Genomic DNA, 27,230 nt, shown 5'->3' with positions numbered 1-27,230 from the left:
GCCAATTGGGGAGTGAACCAGCGAATGGAAGACCTCTCTCCCTCTCTCTCCCTCTCCTTCTCTCTCCCCCTCCCTCCTTCTCTCTCTCCCTCTTTCCCCCCTCTCTCTCCCCCTCCCTCTGTCTCCCTCCTCTCTCTCCTCCCTCCCTCTGTCTCCCTCCTCTCTCTCCCCCTCCCTCTCCCCTTCTCCCTCTGTCTCCCTCCCCTCTCTCCCCCCTCTCTTTCCCCCCTCCATCCCCCTCTCTCCCTCCCTCTTCCCCTCTCCCTCTCCCCCTCTCTTCCCCTCCCTCTCTCCCCCTTTCCCCTCCCTCTCCCCCTCTCTTCCCCTCCCTCCCTCTCCCTCTCTCCCCCTTTCCCCTCCCTCTCCCCCTCCCTCTGTCTCCCTCCCCCCTCTCTCCCCCTCTCTTCCCCCTCCCTCCCTCCCTCTCCTCTCTCTCCCTCCCTCCTTCTCTCTCCCCCCTCTTCCCCTCTCTCCCTCCCTCTTCCCCCCTCCCTCTCCCTCTCCCCCCTCCCCCTCTCTTCCCCCTCCCTCTCTCCCCCTTCCCTTCCCTCTCCCCCTCCCTCTCCCCCCTCTCCCTCTGTCTCCCTCCCCTCTCTCTCCCCCCTCTCTTTTCTCCCCTCCCTCCCTCTCCCTCTCTCTCCCTCCCTCCCTCTCTCTCCCCCTCTTCCCCCTCTCTCCCTCCCTCTTCCCCCTTCCCCCTCCCCCCTCTCCCCCTCTCTTACCCCTCCCTCCCTCTCCCTCTCTCCCCCTTCCCCTCCCTCTCCCCCTCCCTCTTGTCTCCCTCCTCCCTCTCCCTCTCTCTCCCTCCCTCCCCCTCTCTCTTCCACCTCTCTCCCTCTCTCTCCTCCCACCTCTCTCTCTCTATGCCTCTCTCTAACTCTGTCTTTCAAATAAATAAATAAAAATCTTAAAGAAAACCGCTCAAGCGTGACAGCCATTTCCACCTTGAAGTTCGAGCAGTTTCGTCATAGTCATTCTTCCTCTTTCTGGATTCAATCACTCGTTTTGATTTGTTAGTAATGTCTAAGTCAATGCATTTTATCCATAACAGTCGATCCAGAAATCAGTATTAAAGGACAAAAATCAGTATTCATGGATCCAAAAAACCAGTATTAACAGTCTGGGAAGACTTCCTGGAGGAAGTGACATTTCAAGCACTAAGGATGGGGGGAACGTGCGAGGGAGGGATGAGGTCAGCAAATTTCCAGCAGCAAGCGGGGCCACGCAGGACAAAGAGCGCAGAGATCGGGAGAGGTGCGGGGTCAAACTCTGCAGACTTGGCCGCCCAGGCTGGGCAGCGGGTGGACTTTGTGCCGGGGACTGATAGAGACTGAGCTGTGTTCCAGAACAATCTTTTTGACCAGGGAGAACTAGAAAGGGAGGGCACCAGGGAGGAGGAGGTGGAGCGGTGTGGAGGGAGTGGGAAGGGGGAAGACCCTCAGGTCTCCCTTGGATCACAATGGGTGAGCCCAGGCAGATGGAGAGAGACGGAACTGAGCTCACACGGAGTTGGGTTTAGTTGAGATGGATAAACAAGTAGCTAGAGAATTTATATTTTCTTATTATATTTTACTTTATTTTATGGTATTTTTAATGTACTTTCTGGCGAATTATCAATACCCTAGGTATGTTTAGGCATCTTTTCTAAGAGTGTAGGACCGCCTCCGGGACACCAGGGGTCGCTGCAGCCACCGTGGCCGCTCTAGACTCGCCCTCGCGTCACTCTCTGGCAGGGGGCGGTCCCCCGCGCGCCTGGCCTCCCGCGCGTGCGCAGTCATGCCGACAGGGGCGCGCGTGCGCAGACGCGAGGCCGGGGGCGCGCGCACCGGAAGTGTGTGGTTGCCATGTAATATCCTGGCCGCGCGGGCGCGCGGGGAGCTGAGGCGGCGCCGGGGCGGGCGCGGCCGGCGAGCGGGGAGCGCGGACGGCGGCGCCCGGAGCCTCGGCCGGCGGCGGCGGCGGTCAGCATGTCGGTGGCCGGGCTGAAGAAGCAGTTCTACAAGGCGAGCCAGGTGAGCGCGGGCCGCGGCGGGGCGGGCGGGGGCTCCGGGGGAGGTGGTCGGGCCTGCCCCGCGGAGACCCCCCCCCCCCGAGACGGCCCTGGGTCGCCTGGGGCCGGGGGCGCGGGGCGCGGGGCTTTGGGGTCGTCTGAGCGTGGCGGGTGGGGCTTGGCCTCGGCGGCCCCGAGTGGGTCGCTGTGCGGAGCCCGGCGCCCCCGGCTCGGGCTCGGGCCCCCCTGGGCGGCCGCGGGCGGCGGTGCTCCCCGAGTCCCCCCTGTTTGTCCCGGCCCCGCGGGCGGCGGTGCTCCCCGAGTCCCCCCTGTTTGTCCCGGCCCCGCGGGCGGCGGTGCTCCCCGAGTCCCCCCTGTTTGTCCCGGCCCCGCGGGCGGCGGTGCTCCCCGAGTCCCCCCCCCCGCACCCCGTCCCCAGCCCGCCCGGTCGGCTGCCTCCCTGTGCGGGGGCTGACGCTCAGGTGCGCACAGGGCCCCCCCCGCCGCGAGACCCCCGCCCCGCGAGTCCCCCGCCCGGCACAGGGGTCTCCCCCCGCTGCGAGTCCCTCCCCCCCCCCCGGCACAGGGGCCGCCCCCCGCCCGAGACCCCCGCCTGGGCACAGGGGCCGCCCCCCGCCCGAGACCCCCGCCCGGACACAGGGCCCCCCCCGCCGCGAGACCCCCACCCCGCGAGTCCCCCCCCCCCCCGGCACAGGGGCCGTCCCCCGCCCGAGACCCCCGCCCGGGCACAGGGGTCTCTCCCCGCCTGAGACCCCCGCCCGGGCACAGGGGTCGACCCCCGCCCGAGACCCCCGCCCGGGCACAGGGGTCGCCCCCCGCCTGAGACCCCCGCCCGGGCACAGGGGCCGCCCCCCGCCCGAGACCCCCGCCCGGGCACAGGGGTCTCCTCCCGCCCGGGGAACAGGGGCCACCCCCTGCCCGAGACCCCCGCCCGGGCACAGGGGCCGCCCCCCGCGAGTCCCTCCCCCTGGCACAGGGGCCGCCCCCCGCCCGAGACCCCCCGCCCGGGCACAGGGGCCGCGCCCCGCCTGAGACCCCCGCCCGGGCACAGGGGCCGCGCCCCGCCTGAGACCCCCGCCCGGGCACAGGGGCCGCGCCCCGCCCGAGACCCCTGCCCGGGCACAGGGGCCGTCCCCCGCCCGGACACAGGGGGACACAGGGGTCTCCTCCCCCGGGCGCAGGGCGCTATCTTCCTGCGGACTGGGGTCTCCCCGGCCCTGAGCCCCGGGCGGGGCGCTGACAGCGCTGCTCCCCGTGGCGGGGGGCTGCTGGCCTCAGCGGGGGTGGGGGGACTGCGCGGGGCTGGCGCCTCGCCCCCGCCCCTGGGGTCGCCTGGCCCTGACGTCCACAGAAGCGAGGTTCGGGGAGAGCGGGGGCGTCAGGAGAGGGCCGCGCGCCCCCCAGTTCTCCCCCGCACGGTGGGCCCCCTCCCTGGGAACGCCGGGGGTCTTGAAGAAGGTGGGCCCCCCCCCCGGGGGGCACTCTGACCCTCCTCCTCCACGTGGGGGGGGGGCGGAGCCCCTGGGGTGTCGGGTGGGGTGGGAGGGTTGCCGGGACGACAGCCGAGGCTCGTCCACCCCAGGCCCGGTGAGGCGCAGGGCGGCGCCCCCGGCGGCACCATCTGGACGCGAGGGGTCCCGTGCGTGGAGGGCCTGGGCTGGGGTGACAGCGGGGGCAGGGCCACGCCCCGCGCCTGGGCGACGTCATTGCCACGGGGTCCTGGCTCCCGTGGCCCGGCCCCGGGGAGCCTTGGGGATGGCGAGGGCCGGGGCTGCCGGCTGCGAGGGGCGCGCGTGTGGCGGAAAGTCTGAGCGCGGGGAACCCCGACCGCGCCTCCCCTGGCTGCGCCGCCTGTCGGCTGCTCCTGGGCCCTGGGCAGGAAGCAGCGAGCTCGGGCCCGGGGGGAGGCCTGGGTGCACCGGGGACCCCAGCCTGGCGGGGCCGCGGGCGGGGGTCAGCAGGCTCGGGGGTGTGGCTCTGACTGTGGGCAGAGGCTGGGGCTCGCGTGGCCAGCGGTGACTCAGGCCGCACCCCTCTGCCTCCGGGGGCGCGGGTTCCGCCCTCGCCGTGTCTGGGGTGATGGGAACTGGGTTGGGCCACGGCGGCGGGAGGCCGGAGAAGACCCAGTGGCCTTAGCCGCTCGTTCCGGAAGACGCGGGACCCTGGCCATCTGCGTGCGCCGGCTGGGCCCTGCCCGCGTGGAGGAACCTGGGGCTCCGGCCCGAGTGTGGAGCGTGGCCGGCAGCTGCCGTTAGCGGGCGCGTCCCCCGGGCCCCCTGCGGGCTCCCGGTCTCGGTACAGCAGGAGCCGGACTCCCGGAACTGCTGCGCCCAGCAGGCCGCGTCCACAGCCCGGGCCGAACGCTCGCCTGGGGCAGGGCCGCCCCATGCTTATCTGGGTGTGCTGGGCCCAGCCCTGCGATACTTAATTACACTCTGGGTGCCACTGAAGAGCAGCCTGGGCGCCCAGGGGCTCCCCGCGACCTCCCTGTGGGCTGCGGCCTCGGAGCGGCTCCGTTAGGGCCCGCAGCGCGGGGGCGCCCGGGCCCGTCCCCTGCCCCTCGCTGGCCGTGCGCGCCCCTGTGTCCCCGCCCCGCCTCTGGCTCCAGGGTCTGTGTCCAGGGCCCTGGGCAGTGTTGGCCTCACTCCTGCCTCCACGTCCCCCTCTCTGCTGGGACTCTGGGAGCATCTGGCCCTGGACCCGGGGGGGGGGGGGGGGGGGGGGAGGCTGTCCTGGGCTCCGGGGCTCTGAAGGCCCCAGGCCTCTTGGCCCAAGGGTGGCATCCTGACCGCCCTGCTGGAGCGGGAGTGGTCCTGGAGCCTGGAGGCTGCAGCAGCTGGCTCCTCCCTCCCCTCCCCTCCCTCCCTCCCTCCCTCCCCTCCCCTGAGCCCTGCGCTGCCGGAGCCTCTGGCGTCTCCCGCCGGGCCTGACCAGGGCAGCTTGGCCTTCCTTTTCCTCCGAGCTCCTGGGGAAACCTGCTGACTGGGCCCCGGGAGCGGGGTCACGCGGCGACTTCCCAGCCACAGCAGGAAAACAGACGGCGCTTCCCCTGCCGGACCTGACTCAGCGCCGCCTCGCGAGGCCTCCGGCTGGCGGGAAGCGGCTCCCACCTGGGCGTGGGGATGCAGCGCAGGCAGAGGCCCCGAGCAGAGTGGCCAGGTCCCGCTCAGTGTCAGGCACGGGGGTGAGCGGCCCCTGGACCAGAGCCCCCTGCGGGCGGGGACCGTGGGTTTCTGCTCACTGTGTCTGCGAGGATGCGTAGCCCTGCCCGTCCGCATGGCGGGTCCCTGGGGGCTGCCCTAGAGACAGGGCAGGACGTCCCCGGAGGGCTCGGGTGCAGCTGCCCCGCGTGGTTCCCTCAGACCTGTCGGACGGCCTTGCGCCCCCCGCCTGCCCCACCCACCCGATCTCTGCCCCCGTCATTCTTGCCCTGCAAGCCCTGTGTGTCTTCACCCTGGACGTCTTCCAGGGCCTTCGGAGGAGGTGGCCCGTGGCCTGCCGCCCACACGCCAGGGCTGTGCTCACGTGGGTGTGACGTGTGGCCTGCGCCAGGCCCGCGCCCCGCGAGTGGGGCTCCTTGTCAACAGGCACCGCCCGGGCCCGTGGCCTGGCCTGGCCTCTGCTGGGCTCGGGCGGGGCACCAGGTGCCTGTCCGCTGGCTGCGTGGGAACAGGTCCGACTGGTCCAGGGCTGGGAGGCTCAGAGGTTGCTGCCCTCGGCTTAGGAGATGCCTCCGCGTGCCCGGGGCTGCGCCGGGCTGGACCCGAGGGGCCTGACCAGACTAGGCCACGGTGGGGCTGGAGGTTGCAGCGCGCCGCACCTGCTTCCCCCGGATGGAGCGGAGAGGCCTGGGCCGCGTGCAGCTGGGCTGTCTGACGCCACTGTCTTTCCCCTTCTGCCCACAGTACCCGGCCTCGTGGGGCGGCTTTCCTCGGGGGCCTGCCAGCTCCCCCTGCTCGTCCTGTGAGCCTCTCTGGGTCTCCTGGCTCCCCAGCGTCCACTGCCTACTCTGTACCTTTCGCCCCTAGACGTGCCCCGCCGGGCTCGTCACCTTCCCTACGGCCTGGCACGTAGTAGAGGTAGAGTCACAGTGAGAGGGAGAGACAGGTGAGAGGTGAGAGCTGGACTGGAAGGGGGCAGCCGGGACTGGAACCGGCGCCGCAGGTGGAGGGTTAACCCACTGAGCCACAGCACCCGCCTCGAAAACCCACGCCTACTGGATGGGTTTCCAAAGGGCTCTTGGCGATACTCTTCACCGACAGAGACCGGGGTGGACGTGGTGGAGCGTGGCTCAGGCCACTGCCTCGGCCGCCTGCGTCCCGCGTTGGAGTGCCTGCCGGAGAGTCCCTCCTGCACGCTGGCACAGGACGCGCACCGGGCTGGTGTTCTCTGCACGGCCCTGTGCCGTGTCGCGCGTGGATGCCCGCGCACCCCCCACGCTGGCCGGGACCGCTCCCGCCCGTGCCGTTCCTGGCGGGAGCGCTGTGGACTTGCGCCGGCTCGAGGAGAGCTGGCCGCTGTAGGGCGCGCGGGGAGGGCTTGGCCGTCAGCGCCTTCGCTCAAAGTCCCTGAGCTTCACCTTGGCTAGTAACAGAGAGAGAGGGCTTCCATCTGCTGGTTCACCCCCCAGATGGCCACAGTGGCCAGAGCTGTGCCGACCAGGAGCTCGGAGCTCCATCTGGGTCTCCCGCACGGGTGCAGGGGCCCAAGGACTTGAGCCATCTTGTACTGCTCTCCCAGGCCACAGCAGGAAGCTGGACTGGAAATGGAGCAGCCAGGACTCAAACTGGCGCCCATGTGGGATGCTGGCCCTGCAGGAGGAAGCTTAGCCCACCAGGCTGCAGCGCCGGGCAAACACCTCTCCCCACAGGCCGCGATGCCGCGGGTTTGCTCCAGCAGCCAGTGGCCTGAGGCCATTCTGCTGGGGAAGCACTGGGGACATCCTGCCCCCTTTTACACCACCCCCTTCTGCTCATCCCCACGGGACCCCCGAAAGGTCCCTCCTCACCCCCGGCACTGCCACCCCCATGCTGACGCAGACAGAAGGGCCGGCGTCCGTCAGTCCACAGCTCTGGCTCATCAGGGTCCCGAAGGTCTGAATGGGCGGCAGCCCCGGGCCTCAAGGCGGCCTTTGTGGCTCCGCAGAGGGCGGCCCGGGGAGCTGGGCTGGAATCTGCCCGGCCGGAGACGCCGCCCCCTCCTGCTGTGGCCTCTTCCCCCTGCGCTGGGGCTGGGCATCACTGTGACTTTAGGGAAAAACAAAGGGGGCCGGAGCCGGCCTGGCTGCTGGCTTGCTCTGGGTAGCCTCTCTCCCTCAAGGGATCGTGGAGAATTTTTCAGACATTACTAATTGCAATCAGAGAGCGGTTCCCGATGCCTGTGCAGCTGGGCTGGGCCAGGCCTGCAGCGCGGCTGGCCAGAACCCACGGCTGCCGACCCGGCGGGATGGGCGTGGCCCAGCTGAGGGCTGGGAACGCGCTGCGTGTGTGTGCTGCAGCTCAGGGCTGGCTTGGAAGCGGTTGGAACATTGAAATGTAGGTCACTCTCCTCCCGAGCGCGTTTACGTTTTGATCTCACAGTTGCAAGGTCTTAAAGTGTCTGCTCAGATCTCTGTGCTGATGGGCCGGCCAGGCACCCTCGAGGGCCCAGACTTCCCAGAGCAGCCCCTGGGCTCGCCGCCTGCACCCTGCCGTCCCCGGCTCGGGCGCGGCGAGAGGCCGCAGCAGGCCCCCGAGGTGGGAGCTCCCGGAGCGTGTGTGGGGCTGCAGGGGAGGGACTGACCAGGACTCTGGGCACTGTGGTGCCGAGGGCTGGGCTGCGGCTTGTGGTGCCGGCGTCCCCCACCAGAGCGCAGGGCAGTCCTGGCTGCTGCCTCCTGCCCAGCTTCTCCTGTGCGCACTCCGGGAGTAGCCTGGTGGGGACACGGGAGGCCTGGGTGGGGCTCCTGGCTCTGACCTGGCGCAGCTCCTTCTGAGGAGAGAATCAGGATGGAAAATCTCTCTGTAACTGTAACTCTGCCTTCAAATAAATCTTTAAAAAAGGAGAAGGGGCCTGGCGCTGGGGCCCAGCGGGTGAAGCCGCTGTCTGCGCCGCGCGTGTCCTGCAGAGCCACCAGCTCGGTCCTGCTGCTCCGCCTCCGATCCAGCCCCGCTGAGGACCCGGGGAGGCCGCGAGGGCGGCCCGAGTGCCTGGGGAGCACCCGTCGGGGAGACCTGGCTCTGCTTCAGCCTGGGCCATTGGAGGAGCGGGTGGAGGGTCTGTCTCTTCCTCTCTGAACTTTTCAAATAAGTCCATCTTTACACGAACAGGAGCAGGCGGCTGGCCCAGCACTGTGCAGCCTGCGGTCCACCCCTCGGGGGCGGCCGTGCTGGCCGGCTCAGCCCTCTCCCCGAGACCTCGCTGGGTGTGTGTGGGGAGGAGTTCCTGTCGCGAGTTCACCGCCCCGGGAGTGGGGTCGCGGTCCTGTGAGCCACGTGGTCCGTGGGCTCTGTCGGCGCTGACAGGCCTCGCTCTCCGTGGCTTCCCCTGTGGTCTCCGACGTCTCACTCGCCTGCTGCCAGCGGCAGGCACGTCCTGCAGTCCCCCCCGCGTCCCCTCGGCGCCCCGCCGGTCTGCCGGGTCCGTGTGGGTGTCAGCGGGCCTGCCTGGAGCGACCGACCCGCCTGTTCAGTTTGCACGGCCTGCAGCCCTGGCCCCGCGGTGTCGGGTTGCGCTGTCGGGTATAACGTTCCCTCTCACCCGGCACACGGCCTGGAGCCCCAGGAGGCCGAGGGGGCAGAGACGGCTCTGCGGGCTCAGGGTCGCCTCCGGTGTCCTCGGCGGACGGAGGATTCCTGGAGAACCCGTGCTCTCTGTCTCGTTTCCCAGGGAGGCTGGCGTCACAGCAGGGCTGCCGGGCTGGCACGGAGTCAGCCCTCGTCAGTCGCGTGTCACGAGTTGGCAGGTTCACCTCCTGCTAAGAGCTGACCCAGCGCTCCGGCGCGGTCACAGGGCGCCTTGCCCATCCCGCACGCTCCCAGCCATCTCCCGCCTGTGCCGTAGCCCCGTCGTTGAGCCCCGCCTTTCCGGAGGTCTCGGGGTCACCCCAAGCATGGTGCCCACAGCGTCCTGGGTCTTGAGCGCGGGGAGCCGGGAGGACCTCTCGGGGAAGCCGGCGTGGGAGCTCAGGCCGAGTGGCGGGGCCGTGGGCTCGCGTGGACGAGTTAAACAGGACGCGTGGAGGACGCGGTTGGGCACTGGTCTTGCAGCAGAGCTGTGATGAGGCTCCCAGGAACCTGACCCTGCCTTGACGGTGGGGCCTCGGCTCCACATCCAGTAACTCGGCCAGGACAGGCCACCGGGAGTGTGCGCGCTGCTGTGGGCACCGTGGCAGGCGGAACGGGGCGCCGCGTCCGTGCCTGGACTCTGAGAGCTCACCAGTGGGGCCGCTTGCGTGGCACAGGGCTCTGCGGGTGGGGTCAGGATGCGGGACTCACGCTAAGCAGGAGAGCCCGGGGGCGGGGGGAGGCTGAGAGGTAGCCTCGGGGGCTGGCCATGAGCCCAGGGCTGCGGTGCCCTGCAGCCAAGGCCGGGGAGCCCCTGGCGTCCCTCAGCTGGCACCCGGCGCGGTGTGGGGCTGGCCTCTGGCTGAGGGAGGGTTTCTTGTGTAAGAAATGCGTGCGGCTGGAGTCAGTAGCTGCGGTGACGAGTTGGGGCAGCCAGAGGGCGGTCCGGGCCCACGCTTGTTACAGCCTCGGTGCTGCGCCCGTGGGAGGGACGGGTCCCTGCCCTCTCAGCTCCAGGTTGGTGGCTCTGGTCAGCCGGAAGCAGGACCTGCCGGCTCTGCCTCGCTCTCTCCTCCTGCTCCCGGGAGCCCCGCAGTGCCGGCCCCCGGGACATCTTTCAGCGTTCCTCCTGGGCCTGCATCGTGGCCAGCACAGCGATGGCAGCATCTGGAATGCCGGTCAGGTCCCGGCTGCTGCACCTCCCATCCTGCTCCCTGTTAATGCGCCTGGGAGAGCCGCTGCAGGCGGCCCAGTGCTGGGCCCTCACGCCTGCGGGAGATCTGGATGGAGCTCCTGGCCCCTGGTTCTGCCGTGGTCCAGCCCAGCCGTCTGGGAGTGAGCCAGCGAATGGGAGAGCTCTCTCTGTCTTTACCTTTGCCTTTTTTTTCTCATTTTACTTAAAAGATTGGGGGGTGGGGCAGGGGTCTCCACGCACTGGGTCCCGCCCATGTGCCTGCAGCGGCTGAAGCCAGGTCTCCTGCGTGGGTGACCAGGACCCAGCAGCCGCCAGGATGCGTCAGTTTGCAGCTGGGTTGGAAGCCAGGAGCAGGGCGGGTGCTGCGGCGTCGCCGCCTACAGCGCTGACTTCTTATGTGGGCACCTGTTCGAGTCCCGGCTGCTCCGCTTCCGATCCCGCTCCCGGTATGGCCTGGGAAAGCAGTGGACGATGGCCCAAGTGCTGGGGCCCTGCACCCACATGGGAGACCCGGATGGCGCTCCTGCCTTCAGCCTGGCCCAGCTCCAGCCATCGTGGCCATTTGGGGCGTGAACCAGTGGATGGAAGACCTCTGTCTCTGTCTCTGTCTCTGTCTCTGTCTCTGTCTCTGCTTCCCTCTCCCTGTAACTCCGCCTTTCAAGCAAAATAAATAAATCTGTACAAAAGGGGGGGGGGCGTGGAGCCGGGATTGAGGCAGGCTCTGTGAGGGGTGCGGGCGTCCCGAGCAGGCCCAGCTGCTGCCCGGCGCCTGCCCGGTGAGGAGAGTCTGCAGTCACCGCTCCTGAGCGTGAGTTTGGAAAGTGGCCAGGCGTTCAGGTTGGTGCAGAGCGTGCGTCCCGTCCAGCCCTGAGGGCACCGATGGCCCCCCTCCCTGCAGGGTTGGCCGGGCCGGTCCCCGTGAGCCTGGTAAACCACGCAGAAGCCGATTCCTGAGTGCAGTGGCGCCTGCGCCGTGACGGGCTGAGGTGCACGCCGGAGCCCTCTTGGGGCCCCCACATCTTCAGACACTGGGAGATCGGGTCCTGGCTTAGAGCGGCAAGCCAGCCTCGCGGCGCTCTGCCTCCCCTCACGCCCTCCCTCAGCTCCGCCCCACGTCCAGACAACCCCCGGCCCCCGTTCCGCAGAGCTGGCGTGGGGGGTGGGGCGTGCGTGCAGTCTGTCGTGGTTTCCTGCTCCTGTCTGCACCGCGCCTGGCACGTGCAGGGGCAAACGTGAGTGGGACCAGCACGCGCAGGCTCCTGGGGGAGGCTCTCCCGGGTCCCAGGCTCTGACTCTGAGCGGGGGCTGGGGCGGGCGAGGGTCCGAGAGTGAAACAGGTCCGCCAGGGCTGATGGACAGAGGAGGGGCCTGGCCGGAGTTTGGATGTGGGAAGTGGCAGGGAGGAGGGAGCCGGAGACCTTGCCCTCGTTCTTGGTTCTGTCCTGGGCCGGCCGGAGGAGGCCCAGTCAGTGCTGTCGGGGGTCGGGCTTGCCAGGGGTGGTGGCGGGCGTGCTGGTCTCTGCCCCCACCCCGCTGTCAGGGCTGTGGACGAGGGCGGTTGGTGCCGTGCGCTCTGCGGGTCTGCGTCAGGAGCTGGGGCACACACAGCGGAGCGCGGGCTCAGCTGCCCTGCGGCCTGGCTCTGTCTGGGGCCGTGCAGGGGGGCCTTACTCGAATTTGAAGAGGGCCTCCCCAGCCCCTCCAGAGCCAGCAGACTGCGCACGCAGCCCGCGTGGTGATGCGGCCTCTCCCGCGGCCCGCACCGGCCCCAGCAGACCTGTTTCACTCTCAGACCCTCTCCCGCCCCGGCCCGCGCCGGCCCCGGCAGACCTGTTTCACCCTCAGACCCTCTCCCGCCCCAGCCCACCCGCTCAAAGTCAGGGAGTGGGACTCGCGTGTCTCCTGCCGCCATGCCCTGGGCTGTGTTGGGGTGCGCAGGGGACGCGAGCCTGGCCGGCGTGGCGCTGCTCAGCCTGGCCGCGGGCGCAGGAAGGGCCCGGAGCGCTGCGGCTGCGCACCCCGCCTGCGCAGGTCCTGGCGCCCCTCCAGGGGGCCCGTGCGCCCCACCTGGGCGATGGCGCGGGCGCGCTCCGTGGCGCCAGGCTTGCAGGACAGACCTCAGCGCTTGCGGGGCAGGCGTGCGGGTGAGAAGGGGGAGGGCCGGGCAGCGCCTCTCCCGCGCTGACCTCTGCCGTCCTGGGCCTGCGACCTGCCCAGGTGTGTTTGGTGACCACACCTCGAGAAGCTGACGGCAGCTGGGAGTTCCTGGCACCCGTGCGCTGCCCTCTGTGACAGACGGCGGGTGGGGCCCGCAGAGGCTCATTCCACAAACCCTGCTCACTCCTGCGTCCCAGCCACCTCCTCCCCAGCAGTCCAGCCGGTCCGTGGGCCCTTGTCCTTGGCCCCAGTGCCTGCCTGTCCCGCGTCCCTTCCCCAGGGACTCGTGTCCTTCGGGAGCCCCGTGCCCAGGGTGTGGGTCAGACCCTGCTCAGATGTGTTATTGTACAAGGTCCTGAACCTTAGCCTCCTGCAGAGGGAGCCGGCCCTGGGCAGGCCCTGGCCGAGAGCTGGCTGGAGCCCCCACGGCCGCCGCCCGGGCCTGGCCGCGTCCTGCACGGAGCGCCGCCTGGGCCTGCCGCTGAGATGGGGTGGGGGCCGCGCTTCTAGGGAGAGGAGTGGCGTGGAGCTGACGCCACTGGGCTGGCACCTGGGAGCACCAGTGCAGGGAGCGCCTGGAGGATATGGAGGCCTGTGCCTGCCGGGGCCAGCAACGGAGTCAGAGTCGGGGCGCGAGAGGAGCCTTGCAGGGCGGTGGCCGCCTCCTTCCTGCCCTCAGGATCAAAAGGGGGTGGGGGTGGCCCACGGAGGCGGCGTCAGGCTCTCCCTGAGGCGTCTCCCGAGGGTCCCGGCTCTCCCTGAGGCGTCTCCCGAGGGTCCCGGCTCTCCCTGAGGCGTCTCCCGAGGGTCCCGGCTCTCCCTGCAGCGCCTCCCCTGGGCCAGCTCTGTCGTTGAGGAAGACACCTGGTCCTCCCTGCGCCCGCCCCCAGGAAGACACCTGGTCCTCCCTGCGCCCGCCCCCAGGAAGCACGCGGCCTGCGGCCTGGGCTGGCCCTGCATGTTCCCTGCAGGCGGGGCCTCGGGGGATTGGCACCTCGCTTGCTGCGGGCTAGGTTTTCTAAGTTTTTGTCTGAAATGCATTTTAACGGGGTGGGACGTGCAGCCCTCCTGTCTCTTTCCCCCGACGGGAGATGGCGCCCCAGCGCTGGCAGCCGTCACCGCCTCCGTCTTTGGTGGCTCAGTCCCTGGGGCAGGCCCGTCGTGCCACTCCTTGGGGAAGACAGGGTCAGCCCTCGGGCTGGGTCCCGAGCCTGTGCCGCCTCAGGCAGTGGACGTCATCTTGTCCCCTCCTCACGGTGATGCCAGGGGTCCCCTCTGGGTGCTGCCAGACGCGCAGTCCTGACCGCCTGCTCCCAGCCAGGTGGACGGAGCCGACCTTGGGCTCCTGCGGCAGTTCCTGTCTCCTAGCATTGCAGCTGGGGGCCGGGCCAGCGCCTGGAAGCCAGACAGGCTCAGAGGTCGGGCACAGCCTCTGCGGGGGCAGTGGAAGGCATCTGGGGCCCTGCCGTGTCGCCGGGTACCCTGAGTCACACACAGCACGCTGCCCAGCCCTGGGCGGCCACCTCGCCTCTGCAGCCCCTGTGCCCCACTTACCCTGCAGACTCCCGTCCCAGGGCTGCAGCCAGGCACTGGGGTCCCCCTGGCGCCCCCCATTCTCTGGGGGTTCTCAGCAAGACGGGAGGAGCCAAGAGCTACGTCAGCTGTGTCCCCCGCCGGCAGCCGGCCAGCTCCGCAGGGAGGACTGAGCCCCCCACAGCTCCCAGAACCAGGGTCACCAGGGCCCGTCCCGCGAGGGAGAGCTCTGCCAGGTGTTTGCTGCGCCCTGGGCAACCTTGGCAACTTGGATGGGGACGCGGGTGGCGCCCCAGGTGTGGGGCGGGCGCTGAGCCCGGCGGTGAAGCCGGCCGTGGAGTCGGCCGCCGCTCGCAGCCGAGCTCGGCGCTGGCTCCTGCCTCCGGCTTCTTGTCGGTGCAGACCCGGGGGTGGGGGGGCAGGAGGAGCTGACCCCACACCGTGTGTGGGAGGAGGGCGTGAGGCTCTGGACAGACAGGCTATGGGGCAACCCAGTGCCGCCGCCTGGGCTCTACGCAGGCTGTGACAAGCCTGCCCTCCCTCGGCCACCCATGGAGCTCAGGCCAGGCAGGGCGTGGGTCCTGGCCACCCCATTTCCTGGCGTCACTGAGTTACCTGGCAGGGAGGGGCCTGAGGCCGTCCTCCTGGGCTCACGGTCACTGGGACTGGAACAGCAGGAAAGGCACCTGTGCCGCCCACGCCCGCCTGCCTGTCCCCTCCTCTTGTGACCTGTGCCTGCAGGTCGCACCCTCTGCACCCCGGTACCCGGTCGGCTCTGGCCCCGGGCAGGAGCCCCGTGCTGCACAGGTGTCGTGGGACGGCGAGGGGGTGCAGAGGGGCAGCTGTGCGGTGACTGTAGGAATGGAACACGGGGCGCAGCGACAGAACGGGGGTGCCGTGAAGTCAGGCGCCCAACAGGAGGGATGTGGCCGGAGCAGAGCCGATGCGCAGGGGAGGCTGTGACGAGTGAGGGGCGGGGCGAGGACCCCCAGGATCCTGGGGGAGCCAGGGCCGGGGGGCCTCTGGGGCACTCGCACCCTCGCGAGGGTCCCCCGTCCGTGAGGCCAGCGTGCGGCCTCGGGCCCTCGCAAGGGTCCCCCGTCCATGAGGCCAGCGTGCGGCCTCGGGCCCTCGCAAGGGTCCCCCGTCCGTGAGGCCAGCGTGCGGCCTCGGGCCCTCGCAAGGGTCCCCCGTCTGTGAGGCCAGCGTGCGGCGTCGGGCCCCCGTGAGGGTCCCCTGTCTGAGAGGCCAGTGTGCAGCCTCACACCCTCGCGAGGGTCCCCCGTCCATGAGGCCAGCGTGCGGCCTTGGGCCCCTGCAGGGAGCAGCGTGGCCCGCAGCTGTGCCGCTCCACTAGGGATCTGTGCGGTCTCGGGAGGCGGACGGGGTCGCGCCGGGTCGGTCCGGGGACGGGGACGGGGGCCGTGTGGCCGGGACTGCTGCCCAGGAGGAGACGCCCTTCCCAGCGCCGTCTGTGGCCGCCCCGCGCCTCTCCTGACTTGGGGACGGTGACACGCAGCTGCCACTGTTCTGTCGTTCTGCCGTGCGTCACCCTGCACCCAAAGTCACTACGGTGGCCGGTGCCCCTGTGCCGCCAGTCCCTGCTGTGTGGGCTCCGTCTCTGCTTCCGTGTCTAGCTGTGCCTGGTAGGGCCTGGCCCTGGGCTCATGGCCCCCTCAGAGCCACCGTCCAGCACCCAAGCACAGCATTGAGGCAGAGACACGCGGGGGCCTCCCCCTGCCCTGCGAGGCAGGCCCGTACCCTGCGGGGCAGGTGGCCCAGCGCTGGCAGGGCCCCCCGCTGGCCTGCAGTGGGGGGGTGAGGAAGGCGGGCTCTCGCGGCCCGGGTGCTGGCCAGAAGCAGAGGCCCTCTCCTGGTCCTGGTCCGGGGCCAGTGTCGGCCAGCAGCCCAGGCCCGGGGACGGCGCCTGCCTCCCAGGCCCTCGGGGTTGGCTTTCGCAGCTGGAGCTCGGTTCCCGGGCACAGGCTGGAGCCGGCCGGCAGGTGGGTCTGCGCCCAGGGCACCTGCACCATGGCTGCTTCTCAGGGACCCCTCGGCCTTGACCCACGGGAGGAGGGGAGCCCCGTGCCTGGCGCGGCAGGCGGCCGGGGGGTGGCAGGGGGCGGACCCAGGGACATTTGGGGCGTCCTGGTGCGGTGCGGAAGGAAGGAAGTTCTGGTCAGGCCGGATGTTACCCTCCTCTTGCTTACAGAAGGGGTGGTGGCTCCTGTCGGCTCAGATATTTACCCCAGACCTGGGGCAGGCAAGGGCTCCGTCTTCCTGCCGGAGCCGGCTCCCCCGCTGAGGAGCTTCCCCGCCGGGGCTGGGCGGTCATGGGCACACACGGTGCATCCCCCCCCCCCAGCCTGGGGGCCGTGACTCCCCAGGAGCCTCCCGCAGAGAGCCCAGAGCTGCCTGGACTAGGTCGGGGCACACGGGAGCCAGCCCTGCAGCTCGGCCTGTGTGGCCTGTGACGGCAGGCCCATGCGGAGCAGGAAGCCCCTGGGTGCCCGGTGCACCTGTTCGGCCCCTTCTTGGAAGCATGCCTGGGTTCCCTCTCCAGATAGGGGTCCGCGTTACCCGCCGGCACCTCCCTGGTCCGCACGGCTTCCTGTCCTGCCTGTGGCTGGTCCCCGTGTCCTGGGTGTCGTCGCACAGAAGGAGCCTGGAAGGCAAAGCTGTGCGCTTGGCCACAGCCCCCCCACCACCACCACGCCAGGCCTGCAGGCAGGGCCCTCAGACGCGTGTGCCCCCCCAGGCCCTGCCTTCCCCGAGGTCACGGCGCACAAGGGAGACTCCCTCTGGCCAGGGTGTGCCTCCAGGCGCTTCCCCAGTGCCCAAGCGCGGCCGGCCACGCGTCAGGACCATGGCCACCTCTGCAGTGGCCCGGGCAGTCACGTGGCTCCCCGGCGAGTGACTCCAGGCCTGCTCCCGCCTCTGCGCCCCGAGGCCCCCTGTGTCACGCACTCCCGTGCCGCCTCTCTAGTTCTGTCTGTCGGAGCAGACCCTCCGCCCGACCCCGAGCCTGCAGGGCCGCTGTCGGGCTCCGCTGGGCCCTGCTGCTTCTCCGGCTGCTGGGGGGCCGCCACCGCGGGGCCTGCCTGGGGCGGGGCAGCCTCCTCTGCCCCCTTTGCCACTCCATCCCTCCCACGCGTGTCAGGTCCCTTGCCCCTGCTCAGAGGCCAGAACCACGAGAGCGCCGGGTCTGAAAGGCCCGCTGCCTGCGTCGGCTCTCATCACTGCCGCGCCCGGGGGCATGTGCCGGGGCGAACCTCGGCGCTGCGGGCCGGCGCGCGTGCGAGCATCTGAAGGAGGAGCAGGGCCTGCGTGGGCCTGAGGGGAGACCTGTGCCTGAGGGGAGACCTGTTGCGCCCGCCCCCGCAGGGCTCTCCCCATCTGTGCCTCCTGCCCGGTTCCGTGGGGCCTGCGGGAGGGCGGGCAGCGGCCGGCCACTGCCTCCAGCAGCAGAGGCGCACGAGGCCGGCTCTTCCCTGCTGGCCCCGCGGCCGCTCCTGGGGCCAGTGCTCGGGCACACGTTCCTGTCTCCTTCCTCCACTCCTCTCGGCCGTGAGCCTTGGAGACCTGGCCCTTGGGGACCTGGTCTCACGTTCCCTGACTGACCCCTGGCCCTTGGGGACCTCCGGAAGCCCCAGGCACCAGAGCTGGGAGTCGGGCCACAGCGGCCCGGGTGCAGGAGGCCCCGCGCCCCACATCCTGCACGGAGCGGCCGCGGCCCCCAGGGCGCTCAGCCCGGAAGGTGTGGTTTGTGCCCCCCCCCTTCGCCTGAGGGCTCTGCTCAGAGGCAGCCCCGGCCTCCCTGCGACAGAAGTGAAACCAGGCGGCGCGCCCAGGCCCCTGCTGCGGGAAGGGGTCTCCTCAGGGCACCTTGGCCAAAAGTGGGACCCCCCGTGTCCAGGGGGGAGGCTACCTCCCGGCCACACTTGCTCTGCCTCTCCCCGGGCCCAGGAGCCCCTCAGGAACCGGCCCTCTTGGCAGGGTGGGTGGGTCTTTAAGAAGCTCCCAGGGGAGGGGCCCAGCACCCCCCCCCCCACCTTCGGTCACTCCCTCCGCTGTGCCCTGGACTGCTGTGCTCCCACGGGCCTGCAGGCACCTCTCCGCTCAGGCCCCGAGGCCGTCCCCATGTCGGCCGCCCTGTGACGGTGGCCTTAGGGGGCAGGGCTGCACCCCCGCCACCCACTGCCCAGCGCTTGCGACTCCCACATCGGGCCAGCCCGGACCGGCCCTTCCTGCGCCCGCTCGCCCCCGGGACTGCTTGTGGGAGCTGCTTTCCTTTCGTGTGTGTTTTATTAAGATTATTTATTTGAAAGCCTGAGTTACTGAGACAGATCTCCCCCCTGCTGGTTCACTCCCCAGATGGCCGCAACGGCCAGGCCAGGGCTGACGCCAGGAGCTCCACCCGGGTCTCCCTCGGGTGCAGGGGCCCAGGCGTTGGGCCGTCCTCCACCAGGGAGCTGGATTGGAAACAGAAGGGCCGGGACTTGAACCCGCGCCCCCACGGGATGCCGGTGCCACAGGCAGCAGCTCTCGCTGCTACGCCACAGCGCCGGCCCCTGGCCACGCTTCCCAGAAACGCGCAGAGGTCCTGTGAGGAGGGGGAGTCGGGCTGGGGCGAGCCCAGCAGTGGGCCCAGGCTGGCGCCACCACCAGGCAGGCGCCTCGGCCCCGTCCCGGGCCGCGCAGGGAGCGCCCACGGTGGGCCTGGCGACCTTTCTCCCCACTGAGGTGGGCCTGGCCTGCCTGCCTCCTGCTGTTCTATCTCCCGCCCGGGGAGGGGGGCCTGCTCGGGGTTTCCCCCTGGCCACCCCTTGCTGAGCTCACAGGCTCCGCGCCTGGCGCCCAGACGGAGGGGCTCTGGTTCACGGCTCCCACGCCAGCCTCTGCCGGCCCCGCACGGCGCCGTCACCCCTCGTGCTGTCGGGACTGCCCCCCCCCCCAGTGTGTGCCAAGTGCCTTGTGGAACCCACGGCGGCCACGTGGGCTCTGGCCCCTCACCCTGCCCCTAACCGCGAGACCTGGCCGCTGCTACAGAGAAGTGGGGATGTCTCGAGTACACCGAACCCTAAGAAAGCCCCACTCGTTCCGGGGCTGCCCGGCAAGCCCGCCCCCCATCCTGGGGCCCCTCCTCCCGCCCGGGCTCATGGCTCCCCCTCTGGCTTGCAGCTGGTCAGTGAGAAGGTGGAGGCGCCGAGGGCACCAAGCTGGATGATGACTTCAAAGAGATGGAGAAGGTGAGGCCGGGCCCGGGGCAGCTGTGTGGGGTGGCCCGGGTGGTCGGCACCGGGGCCCCATCACCCTGCTGTCTTCACAGAAGGTGGACGTCACCAGCAAGGCCGTGGCAGAAGTGCTGGCCAGAACCATCGAGTACCTGCAGCCCAACCCAGGTAGGGCCCGGCCTTCCGGCCTCCCGGGCCGGAAGGTTCAGTTACTGGACGATAGGGAGTGCGCGCGGACAGATGAGGCCGATGGGCTTCAGGCACGGCCGGATCCAGGGGCTCAAAGGCCGCTGTCAGGCCCTGGGAGGGCTTCACTGGCAGCCCCGGCCGCTCCCCCAGCTCATGGGACCCGGGGGCACCGGGCCCTCCCCAGAAAAGCCCAATGCTGCTCCTGGGCGGGGCTGGGGGCCCCCTCCCTCAGGACCCTGCCGCAGGGGTGGGCAGTGGGGCCGGGCCGGCGCGGGCGGGGGCGGGTGGGCTCCGGAAGGCTCCACGGCCGCCTGGCTTCCTGTCGCAGCATCGCGGGCCAAGCTTGAACCATGCTCAACACTGGTGTCCAAGATCCGGGGCCAAGGTCAAGAACCCGGCTACCCGCAGCCCGAGGGCCTCCTGGGCGAGTGCATGGTCCGCCACGGCAAAGAGCTGGGCGAGTCCAACTTCGGTGAGGCCGGGGCGGGCCTCATGGCTTACCCCCCACCCCGTGGGCTCCAGCGGGGGGGGGGGGTCTGAGCCCAGCTTCCGTGTGGGGCGGGGCTGCAGGCAGGGTGCCCCTGCCCCTGGGTCCCCGCAGTCCGCTCCAACTGCCTCCCTGGGGGGGCCCTGGGTCCCGCGGGCGGGGGGGTGCGCTGAGCCGGCCCGGCCCCCGCGCAGGCGACGCCCTGCTGGACGCCGGGGAGTCCATGAAGCGCCTGGCCGAGGTGAAGGACTCCCTGGACATCGAGGTCAAGCAGAACTTCATCGACCCGCTGCAGAACCTGTGCGACAAGGACCTGAAGGAGATCCAGGTGCTGGTGGCCCCGCCCGCCCCGCGCTGACCCCCGCCCCGCCCCCTGCGCGGCCCCGCCCCGCGCTGACCCCACCCCGCCCTCTGCGCGGCCCCGCCCCGCCGCTGACCCCCCCCCCGCCCCCTGCGCGGCCCACGCCCCGCGCTGACCCCCCCCCCCGCCCCCAGCACCACCTGAGGAAGCTCGAGGGCCGCCGCCTGGACTTCGACTACAAGAAGAAGCGGCAGGGCAGATCCCCGCGAGGAGCTGCGCCAGGCGCTGGACAAGTTCGAGGAGTCCAAGGAGGTGGCCGAGACCAGCATGCACAACCTGCTGGAGACCGACGTACGTACGCGGCGGGCGGGGCCGGCCGGGCGGGGCGGGGCCGGCCGGGCGCCTCCTCACGCCCGCGTCCTCCAGGTCGAGCAGGTGAGCCAGCTCTCGGCCCTGGTGGACGCGCAGCTGGACTACCACCGGCAGGCCGTGCAGATCCTGGACCGACAAGCTCAAGCGCAGGTGAGCGCGCCCTCTGCTGGCCACGGCGGGCGCTGCAGCCGCGCGGGGGTGGGGCTCGTGTGTGGGGGCGGGAGGGCTCGGCCGGCCTCGCCGGGTCCCCACAGGGCAGGCGCCCTGGCCCAGCGCTGGGTGCGGAAGGGGGCGTCCCACCCACTGCCCCCGCCAGCCTCCCCGCGGGGCTGCCCGTGCCACTCACGGCCTCACGTCCCCCAGGATGCGGGAGGCCTCCTCGCGCCCCAAGCGGGAGTACAAGCCCAAGCCGCGGGAGTCCTTCGACCTCGGGGAGCCCGAGCAGTCCAATGGGGGCTTCCCCTGCGCCGCGGCTCCCAAGATCACAGGTAGTGGGCAGCGGGGTGGCCGGGGGCCCCTGCGGCGGGGCGGCCCCGACAGCGCCCGCCGCCTCTGTCTCGGTTCACAGCCGCCTCGTCCTTCCGCTCCTCAGACAAGCCGGCCCGGACCCCCAGCAGGAGTGCGCGTGAGTGCCCCGGGGCGCCTCCCTGCCGCCCGCCCTCCACGCCCCGGCCGAGCGGCCCTCACCGCCTCCCCGCCCTGCCCGCAGCGCCCCTGGACCAGCCGAGCTGCAAGGCGCTGTACGACTTCGAGCCCGAGAACGACGGCGAGCTGGGCTTCCGCGAGGGCGAGCTGATCACGCTCACCAACCAGATCGACGAGAACTGGTTCGAGGGCATGCTGCACGGCCGCTCGGGCTTCTTCCCGCTCAGCTACGTGGAGGTGCTGGTGCCGCTGCCCCAGTGACGGCCGCCCGCCGCCCGCCCACCAACACTACGGACTCGGGGAGCCCCGCCGGTGCTGCCGGGGGGGGCTCTGGGGGCTCCCCCCCCCCCGCCCCGCTGAGCACCTACTCAGCTTTTTAATCCCCCCGCCCGGCCTGGCACTCCGGGGTCCGCCTCCGGCCCAGCTGCCCCCCCCCGGGACCACGAGCGACTCCCCGACCAAGGCAGGCGGCTCCCCGAGCCCGCCCGGACCAGCAGGGCCCAGCCCCGCACCCCGCCCCTCGCCCGGACCCGGGACCCGGGACCCCCCGCCGCGCCCAGGGCAGCAGGCCGGCGCGCGGGGGTACTCCTGGCTCTTTTAAGAAGTATTAAATGTCTCTTTCTACACCCTCCGCCTCGTTCCCGGCGGGCCGCCCCGGCGCAGGCCACCACAGGCACAGGCTGCTTCCCTCGCTTTATTCGAGCCCCGCCCACCCCGTCCCGGGAGGCGGGGCCTCGGGGCCACGCCCTCAGCTGCCCCGCCTCAGGATGCCGTGCACCTGCTCCAGCACCAGGCCCAGGCCCTGGTCCGCGGGCGTCCGGCTGGCCAGGGAGAGCTGAAACAGAGCGCGCCGACTCAGGCCGGGCCGGGCCGACCGCCGCCCCCGGCCCGGGAGAGGGCCCCCAGGCCGCGGCGGGAGGCGGCCGCCCCTCCGTCCCGCCCCCGGTCCTGCCCCTGGCCCGCCCCGCCCCAGACCCACCTCCAGCTTGTCGCGGTACGTGTGCTCCGGGCTCCAGGGCTCCTGGAAGCGCACGAGGTCCGGGGCCCCTTTGTAGAACTCGGCCAGCAGCACCTGCGGGGGGGGGGGGGGAGGGCGGTGGGACCCCGCGGCCACTCACCCACCTGCCCACGCACGCCCGGGCCGCCGCCCTCCGCGCTTCACCCCCAGGGGGCGCCGCTCGCTGGGCCGGCCCGGGTCAGAGCTTCCCGCCCCGCCGCTCTCCCCCGCCCCGGGGCTCAGGGCCCCTGGCTGCTGCTGCTGGAGGGGCCGGGGCGGGCAGGGACCACACGGGGAAGGCGGAGGACCCACACAGGGGCAGGGGGCCGGGGCGGGCAGGGCCGTGCGGGCTCACCATCTCCTGCAGGACGTCCTTGCTCAGGAAGCCGTCCTGCACGCAGGCCATCTCCACGTCCATGGGGATGCCGTAGTCGCTAGGCCTTTGCTGGGAGGGGCACGCGCGGTCAGGGCGCGGCCGCGGCGCCGGGCAGCAGCGGGGACCCCGGCCCGGCCAGCCCAGCGCCCCACCTACCTCGGGGGGCGGCATCACCCAGAAGGGCGAGATCTTGGACTCGGGGCCCGGGTTGCCGGCGTAGTACGGGGCTGAGGAGAGAGCAGAGTGGACAGGCTGCTGGCCCCGCCCACCCGCGCTGGCCCCGCCCCAGACGCTGGCCCCGCCCCGGCCCCGGCCGGGCTCACAGCAGAGCAGGGCGAGGCAGGGCTGGAAGCCGTTGCTGGACGCCTGCAGCCGCAGCTGGAAGTCCATCTGCGCGTCGATGTCCTGCAGCGAGGGGGCGGCGGGGCTGTGCGGGTGGCTGTGGTACCAGCCCACGAGCGCCAGGCCCCGCACGCACAGGCTCTGGTGGATCTGCGGGCAGAGGCGGGGCGGTCACCTCGGCGCACGCACGCGCGCACGCGGGGCTCCCCGGGCACCGCACCGCCGCCTGACGAGCCGGGCAGGGCCAGCTTGTCCATCGCGACCTGGACAGCCGAGCCCGGGGACAGCGCCCGGCACACAGCCGGCGCGCCGCAGTCCAGGGGGCAGGCGGGGGTGTGCACGTGGGCGGGGCCACACCTGTGCTCCTGCCCCCGAGGGGCACAGGGCGGGGGGGGTGCTGGAAAGGGGCCGGAGGGTGCCCCCCCCCCCCCGGACAGCTGCCACTCACCTCCTCCTCAATGGTGGCCGCGGTGTCTGCGTCCCCCAGCCGGCTGCGGCAGGGGAAGGCCCTCAGCACCGTGAGGAGCACTGCGGGGGGGGGGGAGGGGGAGGGGTGAGCACTGTGGGGGGGCGGGGTCAGCACCGGGACCACTGTGGGGAGGGCAGGGTCAGCACCGTGAGCACTGCGGGGGGGGGGGCGGGGTCAGCACCGTGAGCACCGCGGGGGGCGGGGTCAGCACCGGGACCACTGTGGGGAGGGCGGGGTCAGCCCCGGGCCCTGCACCCTGACCACTGTGGGGAGGAGGGGGCGGGGTCAGCTCCCAGCCCTGGCCCCCATTGCACCCCCAAACTCACTCTGGGTGTTGATGTCCCAGCGGCCCCCCAGGTAACCCACGACCTCGCTCCGAGTCAGGTGGCTGTGGAAGTCCTGGGAGGGGAGACGGAGGTACTCGGTGCAGGCGCCAGCTCCCCCCACTCCGCCCCGGGGCTGGCGCGCAGACCCCCCCACTCACGAGTAGCAAGAGCACGCTGCTGGAGACGGCCACGTTGAACGGCTGGAACTTGTTGATGGCTGCGAAGGAGGTCACTTCCACCAGCGTGTGGGGGCTCCTGCGAGGGCCAGGAGGGGCCGGCTCAGACGCCGCGGCCCGGCCCGCCACCCTCCCCCGCCTCGGCCGCCCCCGGCCCGGCTCGCCACCCTCCCCCGCCTCGGACGCCCCCGGCCCGGCTCGCCACCCTCCCCCGCCTCGGACGCCCCCGGCCCGGCTCGCCACCCTCCCCCAGCCCGGCTCGCCACCCTCCCCCGCCTCGGACGCCCCCGGCCCGGCTCGCCACCCTCCCCCAGCCCGGCTCGCCACCCTCCCCCGCCTCGGACGCCCCTGGCCCGGCTCGCCACGCCCCCCCCACCCGCACAGCCCCGAGCGGCTCCGTCCCCGCGCCCCGCGCCGGCCGTGGCTTGGAGCTCCGGGGCCAGGGCTGACCTGGCAGAGTCCCGACTGCCCAGCGTGCAGTAGCGGACCGGCACGCGGATCCTGCTGTCCACTCGCTTCCCGGGGGGCGTGGCCTCTGCGGGCGGGGCGGGGCGGGAGGAAGAGGGGTCAGCCCCTCCCCAGCCAGGATGGCCGCGGAGGCAGGAGGATTCCAAGGAATGAGAGAGAGCTGGAGGCTGCCTTAGAAAGCACGCGGCGGGGCTGGCCAGCGGCAGGCCGAGTCGGGATGATCTTGTCAGAAAACCAGGCAGCAGCCCAAACTGGAGGCTGCCTTAGAAAGCAGGCGGCGGGGCTGGCCAGCGGCAGGCCGTCGGGATGATCTTGTCCGAAAACCAGGCAGCAGCCCAAAGAAATCAGGCAGCGGAGTTAGGAGTCAGGGCCAGACTGGGAAAGTAAGGCGACGGGCATCCAGAAGTCGGGCAACGGGTGAAACCAGGCGGAGCTGCGGGAAGCCGAGCCCGCGGGCGCCACTCACCCTTCCCAGGTGGTCTCCGGCTCTTGTCCTCCGCGGAGACCCCTGCCAACACTTCCTCCTCCTCTTCCTCCATCAGCAGCTCCTCCTCCTCGCCTTCACTGGCTGGGCTCTGGAAAGATGGGGAGGGGCAGCAGCGCGGGACCCTCAGCCCTGGGCGCCCCCACAAACCCAGGCTGCTGCTCGCCCGAGCCTGAGCTGCCATTGCCCTGCGTGTCCACAAGAGGGAGCGTGCGAGCAGGGTCAGCTTTGCTCGCAAGCGCAGCTCCGGGTGCAGCGCCCTCCAGTGGCTGCTTCCCGGGTTGCAGCGCCCTCACCACCCTGGGCTGCAAGTGTGTGACCTCCGCCCCCAGGGGGGCGACACCAGGGTGCAGGGAGGGCGCCCCCTTCCCCTTCCCGGATCAAGCCACGCGGATTACGTTAATCTGGCCTTGCCGAGGGGCGTGAACCCAAGGCTCACGTCCCAGCCCCTGCCCTGAGCCCCAGACCGGTTCCCCCTGACCCACCCCCACCCGGTGACTGACAGACCTGTCTCCCGCCCACAGGAGGGCTCGCGCACTGTGCCCCAGGTCCGCTCCGCCAGCACCTCACCTCTGCGGAAGGCAGCGCCGCCCACCTGCTGATTGAGCGCCCCACGCACCTGCAAACCCCTCCCCTCGGGGCCGCTGGCCAGGCCCACCCGTGGGGGTGCACCTGCCGCCTCTGCCCACAGCCCTCCCTCCACGGCTCCCACCTCCCTCTGGGGCAAAGCCCTGTCCTCCATGGGATCCACAGGGGCCGGCACGCCCCGTCCATCCCCTCCCTGGGCTCCAGCCCACATGCCAGGGTGCGTTCCGGTCCTGCTCAAGGCTGGGGCCCCTGGGTCTAGACGCGGGGGCCCGGAGCTGGGCCAGGCCGGAGCCGGGCGCTCCATCCGGGCCTCCCTCGTGGGCGCAGGGCCCCAGCACTTGGGCCGTCACCGCCCCGTTTCCAGGGACAGCAGCAGGGAGCTGGAGGGGGCGCGGGCGTCACAGGCAGGGGCTTAACCCCCAGCACCCAGCGCGGGCCCCTGGTCCCCAGTCCAAGGGAAACCCAGGCCTCTCCCAGGTCAGCGCCTCGGGGGGTCGCCTGTCCTGGCGGCGCTGGAGGCCTCGGAACCTGCCCCGGGCCCGCACCTCCACCCGCTCGGCCACCGGCACCCCCGCCCATCCCCGAAACGGCCGCCACCAGAGGGCGCACCAACACCCCGGGGCTGCACCCACCTCGTCCACGGCGGCTGCGGGCACGTGCAGCTGGTGCCGCCGGAGCCAGGCGGCCTTGTACTTGTCCAGTTTCTGGCCCTTGTACTTGACCGAGGCCCAGCCGCAGCCCGACTTCTTGGCGGGGTTCACCAGTTTCTTGCAGTGGGTGGCCCAGGCGCTGGGGGAGTTGAAGGCCTGCCCGGTCTCCTGCCATATGATCCTCCCGTCCGGCTGCAGATCCCCCACGAATTTCTTCCCCTGCGCGACAGCGAACAGGCTGGGCGCCCTCTTCCAGGAAGCCCTCCCGGCTTGGCACCTGCTCTCCAGGCCCTGGGAACCCCTCTGCGCCACACCCCCACAAGAGGGAGAGGGAGAGCGAGATTCCATACCCGCTGGGTCACTCCCCAGACGGCCAGGGCGGGGCCAGGCCCAAACCTGGGGCTCCATCTGGGTGGTGCGGGGGCCCGGGCGCCGGGACCCCCACCTGCCGCCGCCCAGGGCCATCAGCAGGAGCTGGACGGGGAACCCAGGCGGCCGGGCCCCCAACCAGCGTCCCTGGGGGGTGCCAGGGTCGCAGGCGGCGCCCCCTCCCTTTGAGGCCACTTCTCGGGGTCCCCCGGCCCACGCCGCCCCGAGCAGCGGCCGAGGCCCCGGCCGAAGAGGTGGACGCGCCGGCCACCGCTCCTCCCCCAGCCTCGGCTTCTGGGCGGCGAACCGGGTTCCGCTCCCCGGGCCTGGACGCGCCGTGCCTCAGTTTCCCCAGCCCGCGGAGGAGGGGGCGGGCGCTCACCAGGTAGAAGATGGACAGGACCCCCGCGCCGGGCTCCAGCAGCGCGTCCTTGAGCAGCACCCGGAGCGTGACCGCGCGCCGCGTGAGCGCGCCCCCGAGCCCGCCGCAGCCCCCGGGCCCGGCCGCGCCGGCGCCGCCGCCGCCGCCGCCGCCACCGCGCCCACCGCCGGGGCCCGCCGGCCGCTCGGGGTCCTCGGCCTCCGCCTCGTCCTCGTCCTCGTCCGGCGCCTCCTCGCCCGCGCCGGCCGCCGGGGACAGCGGCTCCGGAGCTGCGCAGGGAAGCTCTCGCTGCAGCCGGGCCGCGCCCCCCGCCGGGGCCGCCCCCGCGCCCCGCCGCGCCCCGGTACCTGCCATGGCCGCGCCGCCCTGCGCCCCGAGCGCGGGGAAACTGAGGCCTGGGTCCGCCCGCGCGCTCAGCCCGCAGCACCCTCGCAGGACGGGGGCCCGCGGGTCATTGGCTCAGGACCAGAAGCCCAGGCCCAGGGCCCGCGCTCGCGGGGGCCCGCGGCCACACCTGCTGCCGCCGCCTCCCGGGTCGCAGCCTGCGGCCGGCGGCCGGGCCTGGGGGCAGCAGTGGCGCCCTGAGGCCCGCCCCTGCGCGGGGGGTCCCAGAGGCCTCGGGGCGGGGACCCGGGGGACGCCAAGACCCGTGGGGACGGGGCAGGTGGCCAGCGAGAGCCGCCCGGCGCGCTGCAGGCTCTAAGGGGTTAACTAG

General features: G+C 71.8%; 2 protein-coding genes across 2 annotated transcripts; one reads left to right on the top strand and one right to left on the bottom strand.

Moving 5' to 3' along the window:
• The first annotated feature begins 1,847 nt into the window (after positions 1–1,847).
• SH3GL1 (SH3 domain containing GRB2 like 1, endophilin A2) lies at positions 1,848–21,514 on the top strand. Its single transcript, XM_070058647.1, is given in 12 exon segments — positions 1,848–2,012; positions 18,842–18,909; positions 18,990–19,062; positions 19,412–19,555; positions 19,765–19,898; positions 20,066–20,130; positions 20,132–20,222; positions 20,298–20,374; positions 20,376–20,393; positions 20,607–20,731; positions 20,812–20,868; positions 20,953–21,514. Coding segments are annotated over 11 exon segments (990 nt in total). The 5' UTR covers positions 1,848–2,012; positions 18,842–18,900; the 3' UTR covers positions 21,150–21,514.
• A 55-nt stretch (positions 21,515–21,569) lies between these two features.
• MPND (MPN domain containing) lies at positions 21,570–27,230 on the bottom strand. Its single transcript, XM_070058641.1, has 13 exons — positions 26,863–27,230; positions 26,516–26,784; positions 25,747–25,983; positions 24,509–24,617; positions 24,025–24,109; positions 23,557–23,653; positions 23,399–23,471; positions 23,052–23,131; positions 22,585–22,753; positions 22,418–22,488; positions 22,241–22,330; positions 21,868–21,960; positions 21,570–21,723 (listed from the first exon to the last, which is right to left on the bottom strand). Exons 1-13 carry the CDS (start codon positions 26,867–26,869, stop codon positions 21,637–21,639), a joined length of 1,467 nt encoding a protein of 488 aa, XP_069914742.1. The 5' UTR covers positions 26,870–27,230; the 3' UTR covers positions 21,570–21,636.

Source organism: Oryctolagus cuniculus, chromosome 16 (assembly GCF_964237555.1).
Source record: "Oryctolagus cuniculus chromosome 16, mOryCun1.1, whole genome shotgun sequence".
NCBI lineage: Eukaryota > Metazoa > Chordata > Mammalia > Lagomorpha > Leporidae > Oryctolagus > Oryctolagus cuniculus.
Note: the sequence above shows the minus strand (reverse complement) of the source record. Positions and strands in the feature narration are given on the sequence as shown.

Excerpts from the sequence above, each read along its gene's own strand:
- MPND (XM_070058641.1), bottom strand. Across the intron at positions 24,618-25,746 it reads CCGCAGCCGCCGTGGACGAG|AGCCCAGCCAGTGAAGGCGA; the intron begins GTGGGTGCAGCC and ends CCATCTTTCCAG. Across the intron at positions 22,489-22,584 it reads CTGCCTCGCCCTGCTCTGCT|CCCCGTACTACGCCGGCAAC; the intron begins GTGAGCCCGGCC and ends CTCTCTCCTCAG.